Source organism: Rattus norvegicus, chromosome 1 (genome assembly GCF_021556685.1).
Source record: "Rattus norvegicus strain SHRSP/BbbUtx chromosome 1, alternate assembly SHRSP_T2T, whole genome shotgun sequence".
Lineage (NCBI taxonomy): Eukaryota > Metazoa > Chordata > Mammalia > Rodentia > Muridae > Rattus > Rattus norvegicus.
In genome coordinates, this window is record NC_141534.1 from 187,125,081 (window position 1) to 187,148,399 (window position 23,319).

Sequence of the window (23,319 nt, forward strand, 5' to 3'; positions counted from 1 at the left end):
TTCCTCATGGCTTCCTTCTTTATACAACCCAGGACCACTGCCCAAGAACGTCAGTGCTCGGGGGTTGGGAGCGGGGATAATTAGCTCTCCAATACCAATCACCAATCAAGAAAGTGCTCCAAAGATCTGCCCATGGGTCAATTTGACAGAGGCAATTCCTCAACTGTAAATGTAATTCTGGCATTTTTACCTACTTCGCCCTTGTTACCAAATAAATGACAAGGAGATCTTATATTTATTAACAAGTCGCAAGCATTAAAGCTGGGCAGATAACCAATCTATTTTAATCTGACCATGCTGGCCTGGACTACTTTTCAGCCTGTTCCCAGCCACATGCCCCATTACATGATTCCTTCCTGGGCTCTCTCTGTTCCATGTGTGTCCTAATGGCTGCTCCCTTGGCAACCTGCTCATGATGAATCTTCATGGTTTTTCTTCTTCCCTCTCTCTTCCTCCCTTCTCCCCCCTTGGGACCCTGTGGGATCAGAACTCCTTCCCAGCTAATGACTGATCAGCAATTAATCAATCAACCAGAGGTGATGGAAAACCTTTACATGTCATTGAGACAGGAGATGCTCCAATATTTGGGACTACAACCAGATCTTTGGCGCAGAAATCAGCGTCTGAAATACAGACTACACAAAACTATCCCCCAACACTCAACTGAGGCATCCTCTTTCTAGGTGACACTAGCTTGCATTAAGATGACAAAACAAAGCAAACAAAGAAAAACAATGTACTGAGTTTATCATATTTATAAAATTAGGAAAAAGTTACTATTCCAGTTTTATCTTTTATCACTCTCCTTTTGTTTGGGGACTCCCACTGTTATTGCATTAGAATGCTGAGAGTCCCACAGATCACTGCTATTCATTTTCTCCCAGGTTTTCCCCTATTTTATTATAGATAATTTTTCATTGTTAATGTCTTCGGGCTCCATCATATATTTAGTTATATGTAATGTGTTTGTAATCACATCCAGTAAACTTTGACTTCAAACATTATAATCAGCTCTCTTCTGTCTCCCATGCCTCTAATAATAAGACTCAGACTTTCTTCTCCTCTCTTCTGGAATATAGTTATGACAACTGTTTTAACATTTTTATGTACTTGATTATTTGTGTCATTTTACACTAGTTTTTTTTCTGTATATATATATTTATATTTATATAAAAAGACCAATAATAGCAGTGTTTACACTAGTTTTTAAGTTATTTCTTTGCTTGTGAATTGTGTTTTTATGCTTCTTCATGTTCCTGGTATCTCTTGTTTGTCTTCCATGCCAGACACAGTGAATTTTATTTATTGGTATTATATAGTTTTGTGTCCTTGTTAATATTTGTGAGCTTTGCTTTGAGTGTGGTAGTTTTATGGAAACAATGTTCCTTTAGGCTTTTGCATTTAATATTTTTAGGTAGAACCATGACAGTTTTCATCCAACTTCTGATATAAAATCAAAATTAGTACTTGATGGTACAAGGATCATCAGATTTCTTGTTCTAGTTTGGGGAATTCTAGACTGTTCTTTGTCTTATGTGGGTTTTTGGAAATGTTCCTGGCAGTCCTGTAGGACTTTTTTCTGAACCTTACATAGTTTACTTCCATAGGTACATGTAATCATGAGTAGTTGAGGGTCAGATCTCTGCAGGTCTCTGAAGCTCTGTGAGTAGCTCTTCACTCAATGACGCTCCAGCCAGCAGACGTGGCCCGGAGAGAGAACAGGATGCATTGGGGTTGTTTCCCACCTCTCGAGGATTATTATTCTTCCTTTTCTAATGTCCTAGGAATTACTCTTTTTCACCCCTCTTTTCTGATCACTTCCCCACTTGGCAAGGACTTTAAGGACTATGTATTTATATGGTTCCAGGTATGTGCATACATGTGTGTGTATACATTCCTGTTGAGGTCAGAGAACTTTGGGTATTGTTCTTTAAGTGCTTTCTACCTTTTAAGACAGTCTCTCATTACCTAAAAACCTTTACAGTTAGGCTAGACTAGTTGTCTGGCGAGTTTCCAAGGGTCTGCTTGTCTCTGTTTCCCATCTCACCACCACCAGGATTGCAAGTAGATGCCATTGCCACTAGTGTTTTATGTGGGTTTTTGATAGTGAACTTGGGTTTTGATACTTGTAATGAAAGTGATTTACCAGCCGAGATATCACCCAACCATCCTTATTCTTTAATAAACTTTAATTTTTAGGCCTACAAAGTACATTTTCCGTTTATCCTCTGCCTCTATACATGTACAACCTCCACCACAGTCCACCCCAGACTGTCGCCATCACTGAATCCACACCGCCATCCCAGTCACCCGGTAATCCATTGTTTATATCAGGGCTCGCTCTTGATGTTGTATGTACTGTAGACTTTGACCAATGTTTGATGACATCTATGTACCTATATAATATAGAGTAGATTCATTACACTATCCTAAAAATTTTATGATAAATGTGCTTTGCTAATTGATTCTTTCCCCCTAAAAACCACTAATATTTTCATTGTTGCCTTTTCCACAATGCCCCATAGTTGGAATCAATATAATTTATTAGGAAGCCTTTCAGACTTAGTAATGCTCATATTTTCTCTATGCCTTTTCAGTGCTTTTTAATGACTTTTGTTTTTAATGTCTGAAATACTATTGTTCATTCTGCAGTTTTCATATCCATGGAGTCAACCAACCACAAATTGGAAATAATAATTGTACATGTGCAGACATTTTTCATTCTTACTGTTCCTTACCAGTGCAGTAGCACAACTATTTATCTAGCATTTATATTCTCTTAAATAATATAATGTACAGATGGGGACTCAGAGTATATAATACAAATGTATACTGATCAAATGTAAATATATCATATTAAGTTGCATAAGTAATCTTAGAGATGACAACTCAAAAATTATACAAAACAGTTTATATTAGATCAAGTCCAGATGCTGTGCCATTTTCTATTGGAGTCCTAGAATGTGACGTGATGGTACAATCTCAACATTCAGAAGGCAGACACCTAGAAGGCAGAGGCAAGAGGTCAGGACATTCATAGACTACATTTTTCCAGACTCAGTTTATGAAATTACATTTTGTTTACTTAAGCTGTTTCCCTGTCTCTTTGTATGCTATGTGAATTTGTTATTAAGACAGACATTTGAAAAAAATAACCAGTTCTTGTCTGAGGAGATGACTTAACAGGTAAAGCACTTATCACACAAATTAAGTGCTGGCACACAGGTTTCCTTTTATTATAATTGTTGTTACCACGATAAAACACTGACCAAAACTCAGCTTGTGGGTTATAGTCTGTCATTGAGGGAAGTCAGGTCAGGAACTTAAAGTAGAAACCCTGGAGGAATGCTTCTTGGAGGTGCTCTCCAGCTTATGTTTAGCTATACATATGTTTAGCTATATATATGTTTAGCTTGGACTACTCGCCTAAGGAATGGTGTCACTCGCAGTATGCTGGGCCCTTCTACATAAATTAACAGAACAGTTCCCCAGACATGCCCACAGGACAATCTACTCTAGGCACTTCCTCAGTGGAGATGTTCCTTTCAGATGACTGTAGACTGTGTTAAGTTGAAAATTAAAGGTAACAGGAATGCCATGTAAAAAGCATCGAGGGCAACACAGAGAGACAGAGATAGATAAAAGTGCCTGGGGTGTGCTGGCTTGCCAGAGTAGCTGAGACTGAAACCCAGGTTCAGCACAATACCCTGCCTAAGAGTGACTGAGAGAGATAACCCTAATGTCAACCTCAGACCTCCACATCAGCATGCACACGTGTGCACATATAACTAACAAGTAAAAATATCTATGCGCACACATTCACTGCAGGCAGGCAGGCAACCATTTCTGGTTCTATGGTCTGCTTCATGCAGCATCTCCTACACTTCAGGACTTGTGTTTTCTAGAAATCTAACTGCATTTTTTAATTGTCAAATTTTCTTGGCGGTTTGATGCTGCCCATTTCTTATACCACATGGCATCTTCCTGTGGAACTACATCTCAAATATGATATAGTAATCATTTATTAATCATTTCTAAACAAGTCCTTTAGTTCTGTTAGTTCTCCAAATCCAGTAAGAAGAAACCAGTTTCTCAGGCAGCCCCTGGGTTCTCCAAAATATGGGGCACAGTGTCCGCTCTGTTTCCATTCTCAGAGAGAACCTGTGGAGTGGAAAGTTGCCTTCGCATTAAGCCCCTGTTGATTCAGAGAGATGGGGATGGTGGGAGGAGAGGTGTGAACATAAATACTGCAGTGTCACTTTCCATTCACTAGCATGTTAGCCCCAAGTGCTAAAGTCAGAGACGTACCCTACCACTCTGTTTTCAGTACTTGGGGTTCAGGGAGGCTTGTTTGTTTGAGACTCATTTTATGGTGTTGGGGAAAAGAGATGAATTTATAATCATTTTAGGAAAGGTTGGCATATGTCCTCTGTGCTGCATCCACAAAGGGCTGCACCCTTTTCTCTCTACACTCCACGCTGCTCTCTGGCTGCCAGACTTGTAGGCAGGGGTTATGAAATATCGACATTGTGACATTGTTTGCATTTTCTTGGGCCTTTTCTTTCTAGGGTGCTTTTGTTTGTACTTCACCGAATTCTTTCAGATCATTGATTTTCCTCCTCCCTACACACCCTGCAACCAGTGACTAAAGCATCCTTTCCTCTTTTCTGTATTCACTGACTTGCAGCAATATGTAATGACGGGCGCTCCTGTTGGAATTTATATTCTTACTTACAAGTAATCTGAAGGGTGTGTAGTAATCACTCCCAGGAATATTATGGGTTGTATATGTTGTGTATCATCTATGTGGTCTTTATGTGATAGTAGAGAATTGAACCCACCGTCTTGTGTATGGTCAGAGCTGGTCTACTAAGCTATGTCCTAAGGGCTTTTAGTTTTGATAGAGTCTCACTAAGTTGGCCAGTCCAGCTGTGAACTCAGTCTATAGTGTGGTCTTGACCTTGATACCCTCAGCCCCTGTGTAGTTGGGGTTATAAACCTGGACCTCCAGACCTGTTGCAGGCAAATCCTATATTCTTAGAAGGAGTGCATTGTTTCTGAGGTTCTATAATACCAAGTTGATCTGTGAGGTGGATATAACAAGTTCCCTTCCACTTCAGAAATTCATTCCATATGTTGTTCTTAGACAGAGATCATAGTGTAGTAAGATGGGAAGGACAGATACTATTCGGGGTCTTAGCCAAAAGGCCAAGAAGCAGTGATTTAAAGGCTTTTCTAAAAGACTGTGCTATTGCCATTTCTCTCTAGTCCTGGAGGCCAACTATGTGTTACTTTGGTGTGTAAGTAAAGGGAGATTTTATATTACTGTGGTTCTTGGAGGGAGTGGAGTGAGTACTGGGTTCCTAACTCATCTTGTCTGTGCTGTCTGTTCTCTTCAGGTGCTTGAGCAAGCCAGAGTGGAAGTCCCTTTGTTCCCCTTCAACATTGTGCAGTTCTCTTTTCGCCCCTTTCCACCCCTCTTCGCTGAAGAGATGAAAAACAATGTAAGTAGATGATTCTGCTGAAGTGTTTGAAAACTTACAGCCTCTCTTCGTTAAGAAAAGTAATGCACACTTGATTAAATTCACATTTTTCTCCAAATTATTTCAATAAACACCAATATTTGAAAAAACATGTTTTATAAAACAGGAATCAGACCGATTACCTTGTTTTGCAACTTAAGTTTATGTATGTGTTTAGTGTATGTGTGTATGTATGTGGTAGGTGCATGCATATGCCCATGCATGCACAGGCAGAGACAAGGCCACAGACTATCATGAAATATCTTCTTTTATCTCTTCTAGCTTATTTTTTGAGACAGAGTCTCACTGAATCTAGAGCTCACTTTCTTGGTCCTCCTGTTTCAACCTGCCAGCACTAGGAGCAGAAGCATGTGCCATTTGCACTGGACTTTGATGTGGGTGCTGGGGATCTGAACTCCAGTGGCCAAGCAGGCACTTTATCCACTGAGCTGTTTTCCCAGCCCTTCTTACAACTTATATTTCATTTAATTTAAAATACATATTCTATGTTATAACTTAGTTTATTTTTCTTATTTTTAATGTATGTAAAGTATTCTACTGTGTGGTATGCCTATTGAGAGCATTTGCATTTTTAATGTTTTCTATTATAAATAATTTTTTCTATTATAAATTATTTTATATCTTTGAGCAAACTATTTTAAGATAAAGATTACTTGTTTTTTGAGGTAGGGTCTTTATGTAGTTCTAGCTGTCATGAATTAATATTCATTCTCTCTCTCTCTCTCTCTCCCTCCCTCCCTCCGTCCCTCTCTCTCTCTCTTGTTCTCTCCCTCCTTGCCTGCCCTGCCCTGCCCTGCCTGCTTCCTGCCACCCCTCCTCTCTCTGGAGACCAGGCTGGCCTCATACAGAGATCCTTCTACCTTTGCCTTCCATCTATGCCTACATCTGTGGTAACTTTTTAAAGGTTTATTGATTTTTTTTTAAAGATTTATTCATTTATTATATACAAGCACACTGTAGCTGTCCTCAGACACACCAGAAGAGGGCATCGGATCTCTTTACAGATGGTTGTGAGCCACCATGTGGTTGCTGGGAATTGAACTCATGACCTCTGGAAGAGCAGTCAGATGCTCTTAACCGCTGAGCCATCTCTCCAGCCCCAGGTTTATTGATTTTATTTTTTATGTGTGAATGTTTTCTCTGCAAGTCTGTCTGTATTCCACATTTGTGCTTGGTGCTCTTGGAGGTCAGAAGATGGCAACAGGTTCCCTGGAACTTGAGTTATAAATGGTTGTAAACCACCATGTGAGTGCTGGGTACCAAACCAAGCTCTTCTGCAAGAGCAACAAGTGCTCTTAATCCCTAAGCCATATTTCCAGACCTTTAATAACTCTGAACTTTAGACATTTGAGAAAGTAACACAGGCTTGCCTTATGGTTTCAGTTCCCTTTCACATCTACCTCTTTGTTCTGTTATTTGTCCTACAGATGAAGACCAGGTGGACAGAGATGTCAACTATCTATGCTGGGCCATTTAGCAAAGATTGTAACGTCGGGTCCCTGAAGAAGGTGTTTAGTAGCTTGGGCCCAGTACAGTCTATAACTCTTGTTCTTGAAACTTATAGGGTAAGATGAGAAAATTAAGGTTTTTGACTTAGAAAAATCAGGTGATAGTGAGGTCTGTGTAGCTAATAGTGCAATGAGCTTGAGTGTCCCCAGTTCTGTGTGATCCACAAATAATCAGATTTTCCAGAGCTTATGTTTTTGTATATTTATAATTTTATATTTTGTTTTCCTTAAAGAGAAATCTGCCATGTAGGCCAGACAAAAATATGTCTACTGAAGCCAGGCAGGCGTGGTAACACATGCCTTCAATCTCAGAACTCCAGAAAGCAAAACGACAAAATCCCTGTCATTTGAATGTAGCCTTCATACCTTCTAACTGTGACCTCACTACTACATTCCTGACCACTTTTTACTTTAGACAGAGGAGCTCATTGCATATAGCTTTTGTTGGTCTAAGATATGCAGTCCTCCTGATACTGCCTTCTGAATAGCTGGGATTAGAGGTGTTTGCCACCACACACTGTACCTAGCTTCAACATTTTCTTCCTTCCTTCCTTCCTTCCTTCCTTCCTTCCTTCCTTCCTTCCTTCCTTCCTTCCTTTCTTCCTTTCTTTCTCCCTCCCTCCTTCCCTCTCTCTCTTTCTTTCTTCCTTTTTTTTAAAGAAAAAATTATTTAGTATAGTGTAAGGGTACTGTAGCCTGCTTTTCTTATTTTAATTCCCCTGTCTATTGGAGTAAATTTTATATATTGAATTTTTTTTATTAATTTACTTACTTTATATCCTGATCACAGCTTCCTTCTCCCTCCTCTCCTCCTAGTTTCTCCATCTCCCCTTCCCTCCCCCATGCCCTCTTCCTTTTTTCCTCAGAGAAGAGGTAGCCTCCCGTGGATATCAGTCCCCCTAGGCATATCAAGTTGTACATCTTCATCCACTGAGGCTAGACAAGGTAGCCCAGTTAGGAGAAAGGGATCCAAAGGCTGCCAATGGAGTCAGAGACAGGCCCTGCTCCTGCTCTTAGGGGTTCCACATGAAGACCAACCTGCACAAATGTACATGTGTGTAAGGAACTAGGTCTATCCCATGCATATTCTCTGGTGGTTCAGTCTCAGTGAGGCCCTATGGGCCCAGGTTAGCTGACTCTGTAGGTTTTCTTTTGGTTTCTTGACCTCTCTGGTGCCTTTAATCCTTCCTACCTCCAAATCCTTCCAAAGACTCCTAATGCTTGGCTGTAGCTCTCTGCGTCTGTGTCTATCAACTGCTGAGTGAAGCCTCTCAGATGACAATCACACTAGATTCCTCTCTGCAAGTATAGCAGAATATCATTAACAGTGTCAGGGGTTGACTCTCCCGTGGCATGGGTCTCAAGTTGGGCCAGTCGTGGTTGGCCATTCCCTCAATCTCTGCTCCCTGAACATACTGTAGGCAGGAAAATTTACAGGTTGAAGGCTTTAAGGATGGGTTAGTGTTCCCAACCCTCCGTTGGAAGTCTTGGAGATGGCCTGTTGAGTCTCCATATTCCCATTGCTAGGAGTCTTAGCTAGGGTCACCCTCATAGATTCCTGAGAATTTCCATTGTCCTAGCTTTCTAGCTCTTTTCAGTGGTGCCAGTGCTCTCCCCCTCTGTCTTCTCCACACTTGATTCCTCCTGTTATCCTCTCCCCCTTCTCATACCATTTTCTCCTTCAGTTGACTCCCAGTGTCTATTTTATTTCTCCTTCTCAGTGAGATTCAAGCATCCTCCCTTGGGCCTTCCTTGTTACTTAGCTTCTTTGGGTCTGTGGTTTGTGGCATGGATTATAACTGAGTACTTATGAGTACATTCCTTGTTTGTCTTTCTGGGTCTGAGTTACCTCACTCAGGAATGGATCTCTTCTAGTTCTAGCTATTTCCCTGCAAATTTCATGATTTCGTTGTTTTTGATAGATAGGTAATATTCCATTGTGTAAATGCATCACATTTTCTTTACTCTTTCTTCAGTTGAGGGACATCTACATTGTTTCTAGTTTCTGGCTATTATGATTAAAGCTGCTATGAACACAGCTGAATAAATATCTTTGTGCTGTGGTGGAGCATATTTTGAGTGTATCCCCAGGAGTAATGTACCTGGGTCTTGAGGTTAAAACTGTTTCCACCATAAAAACTGAAACCACCATACTGATTCCAGAGTGGTTGCACGCCCACCAGCAGTGAAGGAGTGTTCCTCTTGCTCCACTTCTTCACCAGCATGAGCTGTCACCTGAGGGTTTGATCTGAGCCATTTTGACAAGTGTTAAGATGAAATCTCAGAGTCCTTTTGATTTTCACTTCCCTGATATTAAAATTTCTTTAAGTGCCATTCTTCCTAGCCATTAGAGTCCTCTGTAGAGAATTCTCTGTTAAGCTTTGTACCCCATTTTTTAACTGGGTTATTTGGTTTGTTGATATCTAATTCCTTGAATTCTTTATATATTTTTGATATCAGCCTCTATCAGATGTAGGGTCGGTGAAGATCTTTTCCCATTCTATGGGCTGCTGTTTTGTCCTATGTCAGTATCCTTTGCCTTACAGAAGCTTTTCAGTTTCATGAGGTTCCATTTATTAATTGTTAATCTTAGTGCCTGGGCTGTTGTTCTTCTGTTCAGGAAAATTTCCCTTTTGCCAATGGGTTTGAGGCTATTCCCCACTTTCTCTTCTATCAGATTTAGTATATCTGGTTTTATCTTAAAGTCTTTGATCCACTTGGACTGGAATTTTGTGCAGGGTGATAGATTTGGATATATTCGCATTCTTCTACTTGTAGACATCCAGTTAGACCAATATTTGTTAAAGATGCTTTCTTTTTTTTTTTTCTATTGTCTTGACTTCTTTGTCAAAAATCAAGTGTCTATAGGTGTATGGGTTTATTTCCGGGTCTTTGATTTGATTCCATATATCAACCTGTCTGTTTTTAATGCAGTCTTTATTACTATTACTCCATAGTACAACTTGAGATTAGAGCTAGTGATACCTCCGGAGTTCTTTTATTGTATAGGATTGTTTTTACCTATCCTGTAGTTTTGCTGTTGTTTGTTTGTTTGTTTAGTTGTCTGTTTTTCCATATGAAATTGAGTACTGTTCTTTCAAGGTCTATGCAGAATTATGTTGGAATTTTGATGGGAATTGTGTTGCATCTGTATATTGCTTTTGGTAGGATGGTCATTTCTACTGTTAATCCTACCCACCCATGAGCATGAAAGATCTTTCTTCTTCTTTTTTTTTTTTCTTTTGGTTCTTTTTTTTCGGAGCTGGGGACCGAACCCAGGGCCTTGTGCTTCCTAGGCAAGCGCTCTACCACTGAGCTAAATCCCCAACCCCATGAAAGATCTTTCTATCTTCTGGTATCTTCTTCAGTTTCTTTCTTCAGAGACTTGAGGTTCTTGGCATACATGCCTTTCACTTGCTTTGTTAGAGTTACACAGTGATATATTATTTGTTGCTATTGTGAAGGGTGTTGTTTTCCTAATTTCGTTCTCATCCTGGTCATCTTTTGTATAAAGAAGGGCTACTGATTTTTTTTTTTAGTTAAATTTTGTATCCAGCCACTTTGCTGTATCAGCTGTAGGGTTCTTTGGTAGACTTTTTGGGATCACTTATATATACTATCATGTCATCTGTGAATAGCAATACTTTGACTTTTTTCCTTTCCAGTTTGTATCCTCTTATTGCTCTAGCTAAAATGTCAAGTTTTATTGAATAGACAGAGTGGACAACCTTGTCTTATTCCTTATTTTAGTAGAATTGCTTTAAGTTTCTCTCCATTTAATTTGATGTTGACTAACAGCTTGTTATATATCGCCTTTATAATGTTTAGGTATGCACCTTGTATCCCTTCTCTCTCCCAAACTTTTATCATGGAGTAGTGTTAGATTTTGTCAAAGGCTTTTTCAGCATCTAATGAAATGATCATGTGGATTTATTTCCTCTTTATTCATATGGTAGATTACATTGATAGATTTTCATATGTTGAACCACCCTTGTATTCCTGAAGTGAAACCTTGCTCATGTTGGATGTTTTTGATGTGTTCTTGGATTCAGTTTGCAAGTATATTACTATTTTTGCATCAATGAAGTTCTCTTTGTTGAGTCTTTTTTTTCAAAACCTATTTTTAATGATGGTTCTGAAATGCTTTAACCTTCCTTGTAACCCACCACCCATCAGAGGCAGTGAAAAAGAAAGTATACAGAGTAAGTGGACCTGTCCAGAAAAGTTCTTTGGAGCAGCTCCATCTGTGTTGTCTGGAAATCAGCAGTTCAGGTCACAGGTCAGTAGCAGCAGCTCAGTTCACTCACAAGCACTTCACAGGTACACCAGCAGTCCAGTTCGGTAGAGTTGGGTTAGCAACAGTGATGACATGACATAATAGACAGCCAGGCCTCAGCCCTGACAAGTCAGCAGGAGGGACCAGGAGGGACACCAGAAGTTCTCAGTGGAGCCTCTCTCAAGGAAGTAAAGGTCAGCACAGACCTCAGACCCACAAGTGTTACACAGTTAGCTGTACCAGCAAGCCAAGCCCTATCTCTGTCACTCTACGTAGTCCTGTTTATATCCTCCAAACACCACGTGTCCTCCACATGCCTTGCCTCAGCATGTGCATCCAATCACCCAGAGTCTTGACAAATGCACCTCAACTATGCAATATAAGGTAGACCAATGTGTTCATGTTTTTAGGAAACAATTCTTTATCATGTGTCCTTCCACATGTTTGCTTTAGATGAACATCCTCTCTCTTGTCTCTGCTTCAGTGAAACGTTTCTTCATGAGTCTGCCTTACCTCTTCACCAGTGTCTACTTCAGCTAACTCTTCCTTCACATTTTTTTCACTTTATTCCTTTCCAGAATTAAATTTCACTCAGGATGTTTTTAGGATATTTGTATACATTCACATGAAATTCTATCTTAATAAGAACCATTTTTCAATGAGCAAGAATCTACCACCATGTTCATATGAATATGTTTCTCATCCCTCCTCTTTTTTTTCTCTCTTTTTTAAAATTGGGTATTTATTTACATTTCAAATGTTATTCCCTTTCCTGGTTTCCTGTCCATAGCCCCCTATTCCCCCTCCCCCTCTCCCATAAGGGTGTCCCTTCCACATCCACTCCTCTTTACCACCTCCCCACTCCGACATTCCCCTGCACTACGGGTCCAACCTTGTCAGGACAAAGGGCTTCCCTTTCCACTGGTGCCCAGGTGGAGCCCTGGTTAGCATTGTTGTTCTTATGGGGTTGCAAGCCCCTTCAGTTCTTTGAATCCTTTCTCTAATTCCTCCAACAGGGGTCCTGTTCTCAATTCAATGGCTTGCTGCTAGCATTCACCTCTGTATTGGATATGCTCAGGTTGTGTCTCTCAGGAGAGATCTATATCCGGTTCCTGTCAGCACGCACTTCTTAGCTTCATCAATCTTATCTAGTTTTGGTGGCTGTATATGTATGGCCCACATGTGGGGCAGGCTCTCAATAGCTGTCCTTTCAGTTTCTGCTCTAAACTTTGCCTCCATATCCCCTCCTATGAATATTTTTGTTTCCCCTTTTAAGGAGTGAAGCATCTGCATTTTGGTCATCCTTCTTGAGCTTCATGTGGTCTGTGGATTGCATCTTGGGTAATTGGAGCTTTTGGGCTAATATCCACTTATCAGTGAGTGCATACCATGTGTGTTTTTCTGTGATTGGGTTGAGTCTTTATGTGACAGTGGCTTCATAGAATTAGTTTGGCAGTATTCCTTTTGTTTCTATTTTGTGGATTAGTTTGAAAAGTATTGATATTTGCTCCCCTTTGAAAGTCTGGTAGAATTCTACATTAAAGCATCTGGTCCTGGGCTTACTTTTTGTGGGGGAGAGGGAGGAAGACTTATAATGACTACTTCTATTTTCTTAAAGGTTATAGGTCTATTTAAATTGTTTACCTGATCTTGATTTTACTTGGTGAAATTTAGATTTTTCTAATTTTATGGGATTCAGATTTTTAAAGTAAGACCTAATGAATCTTTGGATTTCCTCAGTGTCTGTTGTTATTTCTCCCTTTTATTTATTTATTTTTATATTTCTCCCTTTTCATTCCTGATTTTGTTAATTTTGATATTTTCTCTCTGTCTTTTAGTTTGGTAAGGGATTTGTCTATCTTGTTGGTTTTCTCAAAGAACCAACTTGGTTTCATTGATTCTTTGTATTGTTCTCTTTGTTTCTAATTTATTGATTTCAGCTCTGAGTTTGATTATTTCCTGCCATCTACTCCTCTTGGGTGTGTTTGCTATTTTTTGTTCTAGAACTTTCAGATGTGCTGTTAGTTACTAGTATGAAATTTCTCCAATTTTTTTATGAAAGCACTTAGTGCAGTGAACTTTCTTCATAGCACTGCTTTCATTGAATCCTGTTAAGTTTTGGTATATTGTGCATTCGTTTTCATTGAATCCTAGAAAGTCTTTAATTTCTTTATTTCTTCCCTGACCCAGTAGTCATTGAATAGAAAGTTATTCAGTTTCCATGAGTTTGTAAGCTTTCTGTTGTTGTTCAGGTCCAACTTTAATCCATGGTGATGAGAAAAAATACAAGGGATATTTCAATTTTCTTGTATCTTTTGAGATTTGCTTTGTGATTGAGTATTTGGTCAGTTTTGGAGAAGGTTCTGAGGTACTGAGAGGAGGGTATATTCTTTTGTGTTTGAGTGAAATGGTCTGTAGATATGTTAGGTCCATTTGACTCATAACTTCTGTTCGTTCATTATTTCTCTGTTTAGTTTATGTCACCTCTCCATTGGTGATAGTAGGGTGTTGAAGTCTTCCACTATTATTTTTGGGGTTTGGTGTGTGATTTAAGCTTTAGTAATGTTTATGTAGTACATTTATGTAGTACATTTAGTACAAATATAGGTGCCCTTGCATTTGGGGCATAGATATTCAGAATTGAGATGTCATCTTAGGAGGCTTTCTTAGGTATCTTTTCCCATCTCTTTTGCTTAATTTTGGTTAAAAGTCTATTTTACTAGATATTAGAATGGATACTCCAGTTTGCTTCTTGGTTCTGTTTGCTTGGAAAATCTTTTTCCAGCCCTTTTCTTTGAGGTAATGTCTATCTTTGTTGGTAAAGTATATTGCTTGAATGCAGCAGAATGATGGATTTTGTTTATTCCACCTCTCTGTTTGCTTATGTCTTTTTTATTTGAGGAATTGAGTCCATTGATGTTAATGATGAATGATCATTAATTACTGTTATTTTGATGTAGGTGATAGTAGCAAGTTCATGTGTGCCTGTGTGTACATGTATGTGTGTGCATGCATGCATGCATGTGTTTCCCTTCTTTTGGTTTTCTGGTGTGGAATTATTTCTGTGTTTTTGTGGGTGTACTTAACCTCACTGGGTTAGAATTTTCCATGTATCTTCTAAATGGCTTGATTTGTGGCTAGATATGGTTTAAATTTGGTTTTGTCATGGAATATCTTGTTTCCATCTATGGTGATTGAAAGTTTTGCTAATTATAGTATATAGTAGTCTGGGCTGGCATCTGTGCTCTCTTAGAGACTGTAAGACATCTGCCCAGACCCTTCTGGCTTTTAGAGTCTCTGTTGAGAAGTTGGGTGTAATTCTGATAGGTCTGCCTTCATATGTTACTTGGATTTTTCCCCCTGCAGCTTTTAATAGTCTTTTTTTGTTCTATATATTTAGTGTTTTGGTTATGGTTATTATGTGGCAGAAGAGTTTTCTTTTCTGGTCCAATCTATTAGGTGTTCTGTAAGTGTATAGGCATATCTTTCTTTAGGTTGGGAAATTTTCTTCTATGATGTTGTTGAGAATATTTTCTGGACCTTGTAGCTAGGAATCTTCTCCTTCTGTTTCTATTAATCTTAGGTTTGTTATTTTCATAGTGTCCCCAATTTCCTGGATGTTTTCTATCAGGAACTTTTATATTTAGCATTTTCTTTGACTGATGTATCAGTTTCTTCAATGGTATCTTTTCTGCCAGAGATTCTCTCTTCCATCTCTTATATTCTGTTGGTGATGCTTGCTTCTATAGTTGCTCTTCTCTTCCCTAGGATTTTAATCTTCAGGATTCTCTGGGTTTGTGTTTCCTTTATTGCTTCTATTTCCAATTTCAGGTCTTGAACAGTTTTATTCATTTCTTTCACCTGTTTGTATTTTCCTGGGTTCCTTTAAGGGTTTATTCATTTCTTTAAAGGCCTCTGTCATCTTTTTAAGGTTGGGCTTTTAGGTCATTTTCTTGTTCTTCTGCCATGTTATGCTATCCAGGGCTTGCATCGCTGTGCTCTGGTGGTACCATAGTGTCCTGGATCTTGCTGATGGTGCTCTTATCCTGACTGTTTTAGCCATCTGCTTGTCTCTGATGCTAGCAGTCCTCCAGGAATACAGGTAGAGTTGTGGGCCAGAAAATGAAGTGCAGGGGGCAAAATGCAGGTTGCCACTGTTGGGTGTACCCTAAGGGAACAATGGCAGGCAAGGAGCCCGGGGCAGAGTCCTACCTGATTGTCCAAGGTGCTGGCAGGCCTACTGGAATTCCAACATATGGAGCTCACAGGACAGGCTACATCTCTCCACTGCTGGGATCCAGCAGGCAGAGGATTTGGGAGGGGGGGCGGGGGACATCTCACCTGGTTGTCCTTAGTGCCTGCAGGCCTCTAAGAATGCATAGGTGTATGGGTGTATGGGGGTGTATGGGGGTGAGGGACAGACAGATGTACAGATGACCAGGATTTTTTTTTCTTTTTTTTCGGAGCTGGGGATCGAACCCAGGGCCTTGCGCTTGCTAGGCAAGTGCTCTACCGCTGAGCTAAATCCCCAACCCCACCAGGATTTCTATTAACATAAATATTCTGAAGGATTTTAATTAACTAAAAAATCTACTTCAATAAAAAGAAAAAATTAATTGTTTAAATAGTTATATCATCTTAAAATTTATGTAGTTCAAAAGACTTAGTAAAACCCCATCTTTTTGGTCATAAATAGATGAATGACTGAAGTTGACATCTGAAATAATAACATAAGTATAAAAGACGACATGACAAGAATTAAAACTAGAAACAGCATAACAGTATGTATAGAAGCTTGGTATGATGGCACATGGAGGCAGAGGCAAGACAGTTCCTGCATAGTCAAGGCTTGCCTGATCTAGTTCTAGGTCAGCCAGGTCTACATTGTGAGACTCTTTCTACAAGAGAAAGCGATATATATAGAAAAGTATGGCATTAAAGACGGAGGCTCCCAGGGGGAGGACTCTATCAGCTCAGTAAAGGAGTAGGAAAAAATGTCACTACATTTCTCTTTGTACCTCTAGAATGTGGAACTGAGGCATTTTATAACCTGGTATAATAATAACTATGAAAGTGAAAGAAAAACATAAGAACTTCCAAAGTTAACTTTTTTGTTCTTATAGCTAAAAATACAGATATTATCTCTGCATTATCTCTGAGAGTAGACTTAGAATTGGGAATTTTGTGGCAAGACTGTAATCACTTATTTTTTCCTGCTGTAGCTTTGTTGTTGCTGTTTGTTTTGTGTTATACACATAAGATGGAGTTCCCATTTGTGGCCCTGTAAGTTAACATCAGTCACTGATACTCTACAACCCTCAGGACTGTCCTTCTCTGAAACTTTTCATCAGTCCAAACTGAAGCTCCCTACAATCTTTGAGTATCAATCTCTTATTAGATATGTGGCTTGTAGATATTTTTCCTATTTTGTGATCTCCCTTTTACAATTCAGTAGTCTTTTTTTTTTTTTATTAACTTGAGTATTTCTTATATACATTTCGAGTGTTATTCCCTTTCCCAGTTTCTGGGCAAACATGCCCCTCCCCCCTCCCCTTTCTTATCGGTGTTCCCCTCCCCACCCTCCCCCCATTGTCCCCCTCCCCCCAACAGTCTAGTTCACTGGGGGTTCAGTATTAGCAGGACCCAGGGCTTCCCCTTCCACTGGTGCTCTTACTAGGATATTCATTGCTACCTATGAGGTCAGAGTCCAGGGTCAGTCCATGTATAGTCTTTAGGTAGTGGCTTAGTCCCTGGAAGCTCTGGTTGCTTGGCATTATTGTACATATGGGGTCTCGAGCCCCTTCAAGCTCTTCCAGTTCTTTCTCTGATTCCTTCAACGGGGGTCCTATTCTCAGTTCAGTGGTTTGCTGCTGGTATTCGCCTCTGTATTTGCTGTATTCTGGCTGTGTCTCTCAGGAGCGATCTACATCCGGCTCCTGTCGGTCTGCACTTCTTTGCTTCATCCATCTTGTCTAATTGGATGGCTGTATATGCATGGGCCACATGTGGGGCAGACTCTGAATGGGTGTTCCTTCAGTCTCTGTTTTAATCTTTGCCTCTCTCTTCCCTGCCAAGGGTATTCTTGTTCCCCTTTTAAAGAAGGAGTGAACCATTCACATTTTGATCATCTGTCTTGAGTTTCATTTGTTCTAGGCATTTAGGGTAATTCAAGCATTTGGGCTAATAGCCACTTATCAGTGAGTGCATACCATGTATGTCTTTCTGTGTTTGGGTTAGCTCACTCAGGATGATATTTTCCAGTTCCAGCCATTTGCCTACGAATTTCATAAAGTCGTTGTTTTTGATAGCTGAGTAATATTCCATTGTGTAGATGTACCACATTTTCTGTATCCATTCCTCTGTTGAAGGGCATCTGGGTTCTTTCCAGCTTCTGGCTATTATAAATAAGGCTGCAATGAACATAGTGGAGCACGTGTCTTTTTTATATGTTAGGGCATCTTTTGGGTATATGCCCAAGAGAGGTATAGCTGGATCCTCAGGCAGTTCAATGTCCAATTTTCTGAGGATCCTCCAGACTGATTTCCAGAATGGTTGTACCAGTTAGCAATCCCACCAACAATAGAGGAGTGTTCCTCTTTCTCCACATCCTCGCCAGCATCTGTTGTCCCCTGAGTTTTTGATCTTAGCCATTCTCACTGGTGTGAGGTGAAATCTCAGGGTTGTTTTGATTTGCATTTCCCTTATGACTAAAGATGTTGAACATTTCTTTACGTGTTTCTCAGCCATTCGGCATTCCTCAGCTGTGAATTCTTTGTTTAGCTCTGAGCCCCATTTTTTAATAGGGTTATTTGTTTCCCTGTGGTCTAACTTCTTGAGTTCTTTGTATATTTTGGATATAAGGCCTCTATCTGTTGTAGGATTGGTAAAGATCTTTTCCCAATCTGTTGGTTGCCGTTTTGTCCTAACCACAGTGTCCTTTGCCTTACAGAAGCTTTGCAGTTTTATGAGATCCCATTTGTCAATTCTTGATCTTAGAGCGTAAGCCATTGGTGTTTTGTTCAGGAAATTTTTTCCAGTGCCCATGTGTTCCAGATGCTTCCCTAGTTTTTCTTCTATTAGTTTGAGTGTGTCTGCTTTGATGTGGAGGTCCTTGATCCACTTGGACTTAAGCTTTGTACAGGCTGATAAGCATGGATCGATCTGCATTCTTCTACATGTTGCCCTCCAGTTGAACCAGCACCATTTGCTGAAAATGCTATCTTTTTTCCATTGGATGGTTTTGGCTCCTTTGTCAAAAATCAAGTGACCATATGTGTGTGGGTTCATTTCTGGGTCTTCAATTCTATTCCATTGGTCTATCTGTCTGTCTCTGTACCAATACCATGCAGTTTTTATCACTATTGCTCTGTAATACTGCTTGAGTTCAGGGATAGTGATTCCCCCTGAAGTCCTTTCATTGTTGAGGATAGCTTTAGCTATCCTGGGTTTTTTGTTATTCCAGATGAATTTGCAAATTGTTCTGTCTAACTCTTTGAAGAATTGGATTGGTATTTTGATGGGGATTGCATTGAATCTGTAGATTGCTTTTGGTAAAATGGCCATTTTTACTATATTAATCCTGCCAATCCATGAGCATGGGAGATCTTTCCATCTTCTGAGGTCTTCTTCAATTTCCTTCTTCAGTGTCTTGAAGTTCTTATTGTACAGATCTTTTACTTGCTTTGTTAAAGTCACTCCGAGGTACTTTATATTATTTGGGTCTATTATGAAGGGTGTCGTTTCCCTAATTTCTTTCTCGGCTTGTTTCTCTTTTGTATAGAGGAAGGCAACTGATTTATTTGAGTTAATTTTATACCCAGCCACTTTGCTGAAGTTGTTTATCAGCTTTAGTAGTTCTCTGGTGGAACTTTTGGGATCACTTAAATATACTATCATATCATCTGCAAATAGTGATATTTTGACTTCTTCTTTTCCGATCTGTATCCCCTTGACATCCTTTTGTTGTCTGATTGCTCTGGCTAGAACTTCAAGAACTATTTTGAATAAGTAGGGAGAGAGTGGGCAGCCTTGTCTAGTCCCTGATTTTAGTGGGATTGCTTCAAGTTTCTCTCCATTTAGTTTAATGTTAGCAACTGGTTTGCTGTATATGGCTTTTACCATGTTCAGGTATGGGCCTTGAATTCCTATTCTTTCCAGGACTTTTATCATGAAGGGGTGTTGAATTTTGTCAAATGCTTTCTCAGCATCTAATGAAATGATCATGTGGTTTTGTTCTTTCAGTTTGTTTATATAATGGATCACGTTGATGGTTTTCCGTATATTAAACCATCCCTGCATGCCTGGGATGAAGCCTACTTGATCATGGTGGATGATTGTTTTGATGTGCTCTTGGATTTGGTTTGCCAGAATTTTGTTGAGTATTTTTGCGTCGATATTCATAAGGGAAATTGGTCTGAAGTTCTCTTTCTTTGTTGTGTCTTTGTGTGGTTTAGGTATAAGAGTAATTGTGGCTTCGTAGAAGGTATTCGGTAGTGCTCCATCTGTTTCAATTTTGTGGAATAGTTTGGATAATATTGGTATGAGGTCTTCTATGAAGGTTTGATAGAATTCTGCACTAAACCCGTCTGGACCTGGGCTCTTTTTGGTTGGGAGACCTTTAATGACTGCTTCTATTTCCTTAGGAGTTATGGGGTTGTTTAACTGGTTTATCTGTTCCTGATTTAAGTTCGGTACCTGGTATCTGTCTAGGAAATTGTCCATTTCGTGAAGATTTTCAAGTTTTGTTGAATATAGGTTTTTGTAGTAAGATCTGATGATTTTTTGAATTTCCTCTGAATCTGTTGTTATGTCTCCCTTTTCATTTCTGATTTTGTTAATTTGGACGCACTCTCTGTGTCCTCTCATTAGTCTGGCTAAGGGTTTATCTATCTTGTTGATTTTCTCAAAGAACCAACTTTTGGTTCTGTTGATTCTTTCTATGGTCCTTTTTGTTTCTACTTGGTTGATTTCAGCTCTGAGTTTGATTATTTCCTGCCTTCTACTCCTCCTGGGTGTATTTGCTTCTTTTTGTTCTAGATCTTTTAGGTGTGCTGTCAAGCTGCTGACATATGCTCTTTCCTGTTTCTTTCTGCAGGCACTCAGCGCTATGAGTTTTCCTCTTAGCACAGCTTTCATTGTGTCCCATAAGTTTGGGTATGTTGTACCTTCATTTTCATTAAATTCTAAAAAGTTTTTAATTTCTTTCTTTATTTCTTCCTTGACCAGGTTATCATTGAGTAGAGCATTGTTCAATTTCCAAGTATATGTGGACATTCTTCCTTGATTGTTATTGAAGACCAGTTTTAGGCCGTGGTGGTCCGATAGCACGCATGGGATTATTTCTATCTTTCTGTACCTGTTGAGGCCCGTTTTTTGACCAATTATATGGTCAATTTTGGAGAAAGTACCATGAGGAGCTGAGAAGAAGGTGTATCCTTTTGCTTTAGGATAGAATGTTCTATAAATATCCGTTAGGTCCATTTGGCTCATGACTTCTCTTAGTCTGTCTACATCTCTGTTTAATTTCTGTTTCCATGATCTGTCCATTGATGAGAGTGGGGTGTTGAAATCTCCCACTATTATTGTGTGAGGTCCAATGTGTGTTTTGAGCTTTAGTAAGGTTTCTTTTACATATGTAGGTGCCCTTGTATTTGGGGCATAGATATTTAGGATTGAGAGTTCATCTTGGTGGATTTTTCCTTTGATGAATATGAAGTGTCCTTCCTTATCTTTTTTGATGACTTTTAGTTGAAAATTGATTTTATTTGATATTAGAATGGCTACTCCAGCTTGCTTCTTCTGACCATTTGCTTGGAAAGTTGTTTTCCAGCCTTTCACTCTGAGGTAGTGTCTGTCTTTGTCTCTGAGGTGTGTTTCCTGTAGGCAGCAGAATGCAGGGTCCTCGTTGCGTATCCAGTTTGTTAATCTATTTCTTTTTATTGGGGAGTTGAGGCCATTGATGTTGAGAGATATTAAGGAATAGTGGTTATTGCTTCCCGTTATATTCATATTTGGATGTGAGGTTATGTTTGTGTGCTTTCATTCTCTTTGTTTTGTTGCCAAGACGATTAGTTTCTTGCTTCTTCTAGGGTATAGCTTGCCTCCTTATGTTGGGCTTTACCATTTATTATCCTTTGTAGTGCTGGATTTGTAGAAAGATATTGTGTAAATTTGGTTTTGTCATGGAATATCTTGGTTTCTCCATCTATGTTAATTGAGAGTTTTGCAGGATACAGTAACCTGGGCTGGCATTTGTGTTCTCTTAGGGTCTGTATGACATCAGTCCAGGATCTTCTGGCCTTCATAGTTTCTGGCGAGAAGTCTGGTGTGATTCTGATAGGTCTGCCTTTATATGTTACTTGACCTTTTTCCCTTACTGCTTTTAATATTCTTTCTTTATTTTGTGCATTTGGTGTTTTGACTATTATGTGACGGGAGGTGTTTCTTTTCTGGTCCAATCTATTTGGAGTTCTGTAGGCATCTTGTATGCCTATGGGTATCTCTTTTTTTAGGTTAGGGAAGTTTTCTTCTATGATTTTGTTGAAGATATTTACTGGTCCTTTGAGCTGGGAGTCTTCACTCTCTTCTATACCTATTATCCTTAGGTTTGATCTTCTCATTGAGTCCTGGATTTCCTGTATGTTTTGGACCAGTAGCTTTTTCCGCTTTACATTATCTTTGACAGTTGAGTCAATGATTTCTATGGAATCTTCTGCTCCTGAGATTCTCTCTTCCATCTCTTGAATTCTGTTGGTGAGGCTTGTATCTACAGCTCCTTGTCTCTTCTTTTGGTTTTCTATATCCAGGGTTGTTTCCATGTGTTCTTTCTTGATTGCTTCTATTTCCATTTTTAATTCCTTCAACTGTTTGATTGTGTTTTCCTGGAATTCTTTCAGGGATTTTTGCGACTCCTCTCTGTAGGCTTCTACTTGTTTATTAATGTTTTCCTGTGTTTCCCTAAGTGTGTTCATGTCTTTCTTGAAGTCCTCCAGTATCATGATCAAATATGATTTTGAAACTAGAACTTGCTTTTCTGGTGTGTTTGGATATTCCATGTTTGTTTTGGTGGGAGAATTGGGCTCCGATGATGGCATGTAGTCTTGGTTTCTGTTGCTTGGGTTCCTGCGCTTGCCTCTCGCCATCAGATTATCTCTAGTGTTACTTTGTTCTGCTATTTCTGACAGTGGCTAGACTGTCCTATAAGCCTGTGTGTCAGGAGTGCTGTAGACCTGTTTTCCTCTCTTTCAGTCAGTTATGGGGACAGAGTGTTCTGCTTTCGGGCGTGTAGTTTTTCCTCTCTACAGGTCTTCAGCTGTTCCTGTGGGCCTGTGTCTTGAGTTCACCAGGCAGCTTTCTTGCAGCAGACAAGTTGGTCTTACCTGTGGTCCCGAGGCTCAAGTTTGCTCGCGGGGTGCTGCCCAAGGGCTCTCTGCGGAGGCAGCAACCAGGAAGACCTGTGCCGCCCCTTCCGGGAGCTTCAGTGCACCAGGGTTCCAGATGGCCTTTGGTGTTTTCCTCTGGCGTCCGAGATGTATGTACAGAGAGCAGTCTCTTCTGGTTTCCCAGGCTTGTCTGCCTCTCTGAAGGTTCAGCTCTCCCTCCCACGGGATTTGGGTGCAGAGAACTGTTTATCCGGTCTGTTTCCCTCAGGTTCCGGTGGTGTCTCAGGCAGGGGTCCTGCCGCTCCTGGGCCCTCCCCCACGGGAGCCCAGAGGCCTTATACAGTTTCCTCTTGGGCCAGGGATGTGGGCAGGGGTGGGCAGTGTTGGTGGTCTCTTCCGCTCTGCAGCCTCAGGAGTGCCCACCTGATCAGGCAGTGAGGTCTCTTTCCCACAGGGTCTGGGAGCAGAGAGCTGCTGCGGGCCCGGGATCCACGGGCGTGGGACCTCCAGCAAACACAGGACGTGCCGGTCCTAGATGAACTCTGCCTCTGTGTGTCCCGATCTCACCAGGCAGCTCTCTTGCAGCAGACAAGTTGGTCTTACCTGTGGTC

At 40.1% G+C, this 23,319-nt stretch overlaps 1 protein-coding gene and 1 pseudogene across 50 annotated transcripts in view; one reads left to right on the forward strand and one right to left on the reverse strand.

The window, feature by feature from the left end:
- Window positions 1-23,319, forward strand: part of Rexo5 (RNA exonuclease 5) — a 72,850-nt gene that overhangs the window by 40,170 nt on the left and 9,361 nt on the right. For 25 of the 50 annotated variants that reach the window (NM_001079706.1, XM_087560879.1, XM_087560724.1 and 22 more), the window contains 2 exons: window positions 5,400-5,504; window positions 6,971-7,108. In NM_001079706.1, the coding sequence (NP_001073174.1) occupies window positions 5,400-5,504; window positions 6,971-7,108 (243 nt within the window). Of the gene's footprint in view, window positions 1-5,399; window positions 5,505-6,376; window positions 6,434-6,970; window positions 7,109-23,319 lie in introns of all 50 variants that reach the window. The other 25 variants (XM_087560774.1, XM_087560721.1, XM_087560703.1 and 22 more) reach the window with 2 other exon arrangements.
- LOC147996950 (U2 spliceosomal RNA) lies at window positions 5,042-5,220 on the reverse strand (annotated as a pseudogene).